Raw genomic sequence first — 9,145 nt, 5'->3', positions numbered from 1 at the left:
CAGGTGACAGGTGACAAGTGACAGGTCAGGTGACAAGTGACAAGTGACAGGTCAGGTTACGGTTCAGGTTACAGGTTACAGGTGACAACTGACAGGTCAGGTGACAGGTGACAAGTGACAGGTCAGGTTACGGTTCAGGTTACAGGTGACAGGTGGCAGGTGACAAGTGACAGGTCAGGTGACAGGTGACAAGTGACAGGTCAGGTTACAGGTGACAGTTGACAAGTGACAGGTCAGGTGACAGGTGACAAGTGACAGGTCAGGTTACGGTTCAGGTTACAGGTGACAGGTGGCAGGCGACAAGTGACAGGTCAGGTGACAGGTGACAAGTGACAGGTCAGGTGACAGGTGACAGGGCACCAGCACCTCAAACGTGTACTTGCCTGCCTGTTGAATGAAGCTACAATGGGCAGGTGCGCTGCACTATCGAGTCTGACACAGTCTGACACACCTGACACTAGTTACATGTAGAGGCTACAAGCAAATTCCAATTAAGATGAGTGTAACTTAATTATTAATTATTTCATCCTTTTCATTCCACGCTCAGACTTCGGCTCATTTATGTGAAGCAGCGCAACGTGCGAAATAAAAAGTATTGATTGACATTTTACTGCACAAACACTACTTTAACTACATGAAGCTGAGAATACTTCTGTACTTGTACTAAAGTAAACCACGAGTACATCTTCCACCACTGAATCTGTCATTATCGATAGTTTCAGCTGTGACGTAGAGATCAGATTATCGATCAGATTCAGTAAAGTAGCTGCTGATTGAACCAACTCGTTGAACACACACATAACCTTCAGTAGAGTCCAGTTAGGGTCAGTAGAGTCCAGCTAGGTTCAGTAGAGTCCAGTTAGGTTCAGTAGAGTCCAGTTAGGGTCAGTACAGTACAGTAGAGTTCAGTAGAGTCCAGCAGAAGCGAGCAGGACTCACCGATCATCAGTCACTTCGTCCTTCAGTCTACTTGCGTGTTTACACTAAGCCGGCCGCGGTGCACTCTGGGTACTGTGGTCACGCTGCACACACACAAACGTTACAAAACAAACCCGACCTCCAGTAAAACTACAGCGCGGTCACGCAGGAATGACGTCACGGAGCGGGACCGGAAGTGGAGATATTTATGAATTTTAATAAACTTGTTTTTCTTTTTTTCTTTGTGTGTTTTTCTGAGCGGCAGCTGGCGGTCAAAGTACCAGAGCATTACCGGGCTTCCTTGGACATTTAAGTCCCGTTAGTGTCTCCGGTTTGTCTACGGTTTGTGTCTCCAGATGACGGAGAGTCCGGACAGCAACGTCCTGCAGCGGACACACAGCGGCGGTACCGGCCCGACGGTGAGACACAACACGGCCATACCATGTCACACATATCTGCAGTGTGTAGACCTACATCATGGATATACATATACACACACACATATATATATATATATATATATATATATATATATATATATATATATAGACACACATACATATATATATATATATATATATATATATATATATATATATATATATATATATATACATGTATACATATACACACATATATACATGCATACAGGAGAAATGTGATCAGGCAGCGTTCATGTGCAGTGGGACATTCCACTTTATTGATTATCACTCACAACAACTGTTATTGTGTCATTGATGAATGTCTGCTGGTCAATAATTCAATTTAATTAAATTTTATTTATATAGCATAACAGAAGTTATCTCATTGCACTTTTCCTATAGAGCAGGTCCAGACCGAACTCTTTATAATATTATTTACAGACCCAACAAATCCCACCATGAGCGAGCACTTGGCCACAGCGGCAAGAAAAAACTTCCTTTAAGAGGCAGAAACCTCGAGCAGAACCAGACTCGGGGTGGGCGGCCATCAGAGAGAGAGAGGGTGGGAAAGGGAGACACAATGCAAATACCACCTAGAATTTTTTTTTAAATAGTAGAATAGTTATTATAGTGTTAATATTAATAAATTAGTAATAATAGGAATGACAGCTATAGGAATAATAATGTCAGCATCAGTAACAGAGCCAATAACAGCAACTGTAGTAGTAGTTGTCGAGCAAGAACACAGGGGCAGCAGGTGGCCCACAACCACAGATCCAGACTCTGCAGGAACACGGGGGCAGCAGGTGGCCCACAACCACAGATCCAGACTCTGCAGGAACACGGGGGCATCAGGTGGCCCACAACCACAGATCCAGACTCTGCAGGAACACGGGGGCATCAGGTGGCCCACAACCACAGATCCAGACTCTGCAGGAACACGGGGGCAGCAGGTGGCCCACAACCACAGATCCAGACTCTGCAGGAACACGGGGGCAGCAGGTTGCCCACAACCACAGATCCAGACTCTGCAGGAACACGGGGCAGCAGGTGGCCCACAACCACAGATCCAGACTCTGCAGGAACACGGGGGCAGCAGGTGGCCCACAACCACAGATCCAGACTCTGCAGGAACACAGGGGCAGCAGGTGGCCCACAACCACAGATCCAGACTCTGCAGGAACACGGGGGCAGCAGGTGGCCCACAACCACAGATCCAGACTCTGCAGCTCCGGAGGCAGAAATACCTGCTGAAAGCAACAGAAGGAGAGAGGAGAGAAACGAGAAAGCACAAAACTACGGGAGAGAGATGTCGAGTTAATAACATGCAGTAATGGGATAAAAATGCATACAGACGGAGAGGGAGAGGAGAGAGGTGCATCATGGGAAGTCTCCCGGCAGTCTAGGCCTATAGCAGCATAACTAAGAGATAGTTCAGGACTCACCCGAGCCAGCCCTAACTATAAGCTTTATCACAGAGGAAAGTCTTAAGCCTACTCTTAAATGTGGAGATGGTGTCTGCCTCCTGAACCCAAACTGGGACCTGGTTCCACAGGAGAGGAGCTTGATACCTGAAGGCTCTGGCTCCCGGTCTACTTTTGGAGACTCTAGGAACCACAAGTAACCCTGCATTCTGGGAGCGCAGTGTTCTAGTCGGGTAATAAGGTATTATGAGATCTTTAAGATACGATGGTGCCTGACCATTAAGAGCTTTGTAGGTGAGGAGAAGGATTTTAAACTCTATTCTGGATTTTACAGGAAGCCAGTGCAGAGAAGCTGATATTGAAGAAATATGATCTCTTTTCCTGGTTCTTGTCAGTACACGTGCCGCAGCATTCTGGATCAACTGGAGAGTCTTAAGGGACTTATTCGGGCAGCCGGATAATAAGGAACTGCAATAATCCAGCCTGAAGTAACAAATGCATGGACTAGTTTTTCTGCATCATTTTGAGACAGGATGTGCCTGATTTTTGCAATATTACGTAGGTGAAAGAAGGCCGTCCTTGAAGTTTGTTTCATGTGGGAGTTAAAGGATAAATCCTGATCAAAGATAACTCTGAGGTTCCTTACGGTGCTGGTGGAGGCCAGGGCAATGCCATCTAGAGCAACTATATCTGTAGATAATGTGTCTCAGAGGTGTTTGGGGCCAATTACAATAACTTCAGTTTTGTCGGAGTCTCATAAGAGCCTAAGAGACAGTTTGCGGGTTTGGGGGTTATATCATGGAGCAAACCTTCTTTGTTTTATTATCTTCTTCTTTAGAGGAGCGATAGAATCGAGTGTCGTTCGCAGTGAGCCTGCAGCGCTATCAACTAGATGGTCAATTTGGGAAGGGCTGTGATTTGCATAGGAGTCCTCTTTTATATTGACACATAACATTGAATTAAATGCAGATGGGATCGCCTCCTTAAATCTAGCCACAGCACCATCAGATAGACATCTAGAGTAGGAGTGTTTGCCTAATGGCGTGTAGTCCAGTAATAGCAGTTCAAAAGTTATTAAGTAATGGTCCGATAATGAAGGATTCTGTGGAAAGACTATTAAATGTTCAATTTCAAAGCCATATACCAGAACAGCGTCGAGGGTGTGGTTAAAACAGTGAGAGGCTTCATGTTCACTCTGACAAAAGCCAATCGAATCTAATAATGAGATAAACGCAGTACTAAGGTTATCATTTTCAACGTCCACATGAAAGACTAAGAACAAGTCCTTCGAATAAGTTATAATTTAGTTTAGGTTTAGGGTTGATTAATAGGCTTGAGTCGAAGATGGCTGCAGCTCCACCTCCACCTCTTGGCTGGGTGGAGTGGATTCATTTAGGCAAACAGCTCCAATAGGTCCTCCTAAATGTTACACACTGGACCTTTACTAAAAAGTTTTTACATGTTTCTAATCGGCCATCATTTGCTCAGCGGTTTGATTCAGATGTTTAAACTGTTTATGTCTGTTTGTGCAGTTTGATAGTCTGACCTGTAGGAGGCGCTGCAGGCTGATTCTCATCAACCATAACTGGTTCTTCTGAAGCCAAATCAGCATTTTAAATTCAACAAACTGAGCTGTAAATATGACTTAATTCTGTTTTAGTTTATTCATCGGTTTTATATCCTGACTGTGTTACCAGTAACTAATTTGAAAGTACTTGTCCTTGAGCATTTCCATCTTGTGTTACTTTATTCTTCTACTGTACTTCTGCTACATTTATCTGACAGCTGCGGATTATTTGTCATATAAAACACACGATGAGCTTCTAAAACATGGAGCAAAGAAATCTCCTCTGATGGAGTCGTTTTATTTTACAAAAGAATAAAACTTTATCATATTAAAGAGCGTGAAGAAGACAAACAGTCAAACTCTGATGCGCACGTCACTTAGATCACCATGACAACAGGTGAAGAGGCGTTACAACCAGTCATGATGGCTTATTTTGCTGGTAAGGATCAGGTTGATTGATGTGTTGATTGACCGTGAGATACACCGATTCCCCCTCCCTCCTGCAGGTGGTGAAGGTGGAGTCAGGTGTGACAGGTGTATCGGTCCTGGCCCCGTCACAGACCGCTGAGCTTCACTTCCTGCGTTCGCGGGTCCGAGAGCTGGAGAGAGAGAAGGCGGAGCTGTCGGCGGAGAACCAGAGACTAAAGAACATGCTGGTCCACGGTGAGTCCGGATCCACATCACTGTCAACTGGTCTACCTGTTTACAGGTGACCAATCAGAGACCAATCAGGTTCCGACAGGAAGTCAGAGAATGAGTTCACTGAGTTACTAAACTTCAGTTCTCTTTTGCATCCTGTCACATGTGATCTGGTGTAAACTGATCTGGTTTAAACGATTCTGGTTGAATATAATCTGGTATAATCTGATCTAGTTTAATCTGACCTGTGCCCTGTTCATCAAATGTGGTTTAACTAATTCTAGCTAACATGCTGTTATCAGACTCAAATAATCCTGTTTATTCTCATCCAGCTAATCTGGTTCTTTGAAAGCAGTTTGAGGGTTGATTTGCTGATTCTGGATGGAGTCATCTTTAGTGACAGTGTGCACTGATTTTTAAATAAAGGCAAAATGAGTAGAGAGTTGAAACCATGATCAGCATTCATGTGATTGGCTGAGTGCTGTCCTGTGACTGCCGTTACATGAGGTAGGTGTGTTGGGAACCCTCCCAGCATGCACTGGGGCAATAGATTCATTCATACGTCTATGTGTTCCTTCATTTTGTTCTACATTGTTCTCCACAGTGTTTCCACCCTTTGATCTCTGTTGAACCTGAGGTTTTACAGGTGAGGTTTTACAGGTTTTACAGGTGATGATCGCTGAGGTTCCTGATGGACGGGCAGAGACTTTTCACTGATAATCATCAGCCTGCTATGGAAGTGAAACTTTACTAAACTCTCTTTAAAAAGCAGCTTTAATTGCATCAACAGTTTTAAGTAAAGGGAGTTCTGCAGTTAATCATTTAATAAGTTTCAGTGTTCAAATGACAAATTTCAATTTCAAATTTATAGTCACATGTTCTGGTTCCTGGTCTTTAACAGTCAGAATCAGTTTCTCAGACTACAGTTGGATTGGTTCTTTTTTAACATTCACACTTTTATTTTGTTGTGTTTTTGGTCATGTATAAGTAAAGGTAACTCTTCATTATGAAAATTTAATTGTGATACTTATATCAACAGATTATAATGAGTTCTCATTAACCTGCATGTTATCTTAAAATCATTATTATATCAACACTCTTTCGTTATAAATCTGAGAAAGCAGCCGTTTGTATTTGAAATGACTTCATGTTTGGGATTCACCGTAAAACGTCTTGGTCCTGGTCCAGCTAACTGTCGATAAACTGCACCTTTGCAGGTTTGGTCTTAAGGACTTGTTGCACTGACAACAGGTCCAGATGAATTTTGAACCAGCTTTGAAGACCCAAAAGATCCAGACTCGGGTCAAATGATCAACATTCTGATCTGGATAACTCGGTTATCCACGTACGAAGAACGGGGCCCTGGTTTAATAAGATATAAAATATAAAAAAATTAAAATAAAAACACTTTTTTGATCCCCAAGGCAAATTCACACTGATCCGATCTGGTTTAAACTAATCTGGTTTGATTTGATCTGATTTAATCTGATCCAGTTTAAATTAATCTGATGTGGTTTAATTTTATCTGGTTTGATTTTTTAACATTTAATTTGACTACATTTCCCAGAAATCCCTGGGCTCCTGTCCACCATGTGGCAGACGTTGGGCCAGGCCAACAGTCACCACTCCGTCTCCACGGCAACAGGCAGGAGCGACAGTTACGCTCCATACTCACATCACCACCACTCGACCAATCAGGACGAAGACTTCAGCCCCCTGGTCCACGTCCAGCAGCTCCAGGAGGAGCTGAGCGGGGACATGTCGGAGTCCTGGGGCCTGCTGGGCTCCGAGGACGAGGAGGTGCCAGGAGGAGCAGACATGGGCCTGGGGAGCCACATGGGGGAGGAGGCGCCGCTCTGCAGCCAGACTGACATGGAGGAGCTAAGGAGGAGCTGCTCCGAGAGCCAGTGTACCTCCGGACACCTTAATGGACATGTGAGAACACCTCTGATCTGTTTACACTGGATCTGATCCGGTTTACAATGGAACTGGTTTAATCTGATCTGCTTACACTCGATCTGATCTGATCTGATCTGATCTGATCGGTTTGTTCGGTTTTTGGTCATGTATAAGTAAAGGTAACTCTTCATTATGAAAATTTAATTGTGATACTTATATCAACAGATTATAATGAGTTCTCATTAACCTGCATGTTATCTTAAAATCATTATTATATCAACACTCTTTCGTTATAAATCTGAGAAAGCAGCCGTTTGTATTTGAAATGACTTCATGTTTGGGATTCACCGTAAAACGTCTTGGTCCTGATCCAGCTAACTGTCGATAAACTGCACCTTTGCAGGTTTGGTCTTAAGGACTTGTTGCACTGACAACAGGTCCAGATGAATTTTAAACCAGCTTCGAAGACCCAAAAGATCCAGACTCGGGTCAAATGATCAACATTCTGATCTGGATAACTCGGTTATCCACGTACGAAGAACGGGGCCCTGGTTTAAAGTAGATCTGATTAGTTTTAATTTTACATTTACAAATGTAAATGCTTTAATTTTGACCAAAATTATTGTGGTCTTGTTTTAAATACTCAGATTTGATTTAGTCTGATCTGGTTTTAAACTTGTCAGTTATAGTTTAATCTGTCCAGGTGAGAGCTTGTTAACAGCTCGTTATTTTGTCATTTACGTGATCTGTCTTTCCAGGTGAGCCAGGTGGAGGTGTATCCGGGATCTGGTGTTCTCTGTGATGTCCGCTCGTGGCAGGCAGCCAATCAGGCGCAGTCTCCCACTGCGATGGCACGAACGCTGCTAATAGGTGTGTTTGATATGAACACGCTGATGAATAGTAACCTGCGAGGAGGACGGAGCCGTCGGCCCGCCTTCCACCCACAACGCAGCGCTCTCGACCCGCACAAGATCAACGCCATCTTCAGTAGGTTCAGACTTTTCTCTGCAATGTTCTCCGTCCTCTCTCTGACAGTCTTCCTCTCTGACAGTCTTCTCTGACATCGTAGAAAAGGTTTCAGTCGTAGTCATCTGGACAATGTTTTCAAAATCAAGACGTTTCGGCTCCCATCCGGAAGTCCGGAAGATTTTGAAAACAGTGTCCAGACGACTACGACTGAAACCTTTTCTACGATGGAACACTTCTGGACGAATGAGGGACTACACCGTCTTCCTCTCTGACAGTCTTCATCTCTCTGACAGTCTTCATCTCTCTGACAGTCTTCATCTCTCTGTTTCTCAGACGCCATCTTGGCTCGGTTTCCTCTCGCCAAGAAAGGAGTCATTGGCTCCGGCATCAACTCCAAACTGTCTGAGATCCGTTTCCGCTCCCGTAGAGCCAATCGAGACTCCCAATTCCTCTGACGGACAGCTAGACGGCTCCACCTATCTTACAGAAAAAACTTCCAAACGTCCAATGAGAACACAGCAGTCTGGAGCTGCTGCACCAATGAGCTGTTGGACAGACTGACAGTTTAATTTCAACCTCTGGTCAGTTTCAGGTCAGGTCTGGTTCTCATGTCGCTGAGTCTGCGGCTCTTTGGCAACCTGTTGGAGAGCTGTGCGTTGCTGTAACGACCCGATAACCTGCTACAAAACCACCACAAGGAGACGCAAAATGGCCGCAAAGAGACACAAAACAAACATGTAGAGACTCAAAAAAACCACAAAGAGACAAAACATCTACAAAGAGACACAAAATGACCACAATGAGACTCAGAACAACCACAAATAGACGACTACAAAGAGACACAAAACAACAACAAAGAGACACAAAATAACTACAAAGAGACTCAGAACAACCACAAAGAGAATCAAAACAACCACAAAGAAACACAAAATGACTACAAAGAGACTCAAAACAACAACAACAAAGAGGCGACTACAAAGAGACACAAAACAACAAAGAGACACAAAATGACTACAAAGAGACTCAGAACAACCACAAAGAGACACAAAAGAACCACGATGATACACAAAATGACTACAAAGAGACTCAGAACAACCACAAAGAGACGACTACTAAGAGACACAAAACAACAACAAAAAGACACAAAATGACTACAAAGATACTCAGAACAACCACAAAGAGACGACTACAAAGAGACACAAAACAACAAAGAGACACAAAATGACTACAAAGAGACTCAGAACAACCACAAAGAGACACAAAAGAACCACGATGATACACAAAATGACTACAAAGAGACTCAGAAC

General features: G+C 43.7%; 2 protein-coding genes across 4 annotated transcripts in view; one reads left to right on the top strand and one right to left on the bottom strand.

Annotated features, from left to right (window-relative positions):
- Positions 1 to 1,073, bottom strand: part of prkn (parkin RBR E3 ubiquitin protein ligase) — a 17,278-nt gene extending 16,205 nt beyond the window's left edge. For all 3 annotated transcript variants that reach the window (XM_044213549.1, XM_044213550.1, XM_044213551.1), the window contains exon 1: positions 940 to 1,073. In XM_044213549.1, coding sequence (XP_044069484.1) covers positions 940 to 946 — 7 coding nt within the window. In that variant the 5' untranslated portion in view covers positions 947 to 1,073. The remainder of the gene's footprint in view (positions 1 to 939) is intronic.
- A 64-nt stretch (positions 1,074 to 1,137) lies between these two features.
- On the top strand, positions 1,138 to 8,605 carry LOC122884129. The gene is made up of 5 exons (XM_044213561.1): positions 1,138 to 1,337; positions 4,838 to 4,994; positions 6,538 to 6,905; positions 7,628 to 7,856; positions 8,172 to 8,605. The coding sequence occupies exons 1-5, from the start codon at positions 1,275 to 1,277 to the stop codon at positions 8,291 to 8,293; spliced, it is 939 nt and encodes a 312-aa protein (XP_044069496.1). The 5' UTR covers positions 1,138 to 1,274; the 3' UTR covers positions 8,294 to 8,605.
- Positions 8,606 to 9,145: the final 540 nt, after the last annotated feature.

The sequence above is a fragment of the Siniperca chuatsi genome, linkage group LG11, assembly GCF_020085105.1.
Source record: "Siniperca chuatsi isolate FFG_IHB_CAS linkage group LG11, ASM2008510v1, whole genome shotgun sequence".
Lineage (NCBI taxonomy): Eukaryota > Metazoa > Chordata > Actinopteri > Centrarchiformes > Sinipercidae > Siniperca > Siniperca chuatsi.
This window is presented reverse-complemented; position numbering and strand designations above follow the sequence as displayed.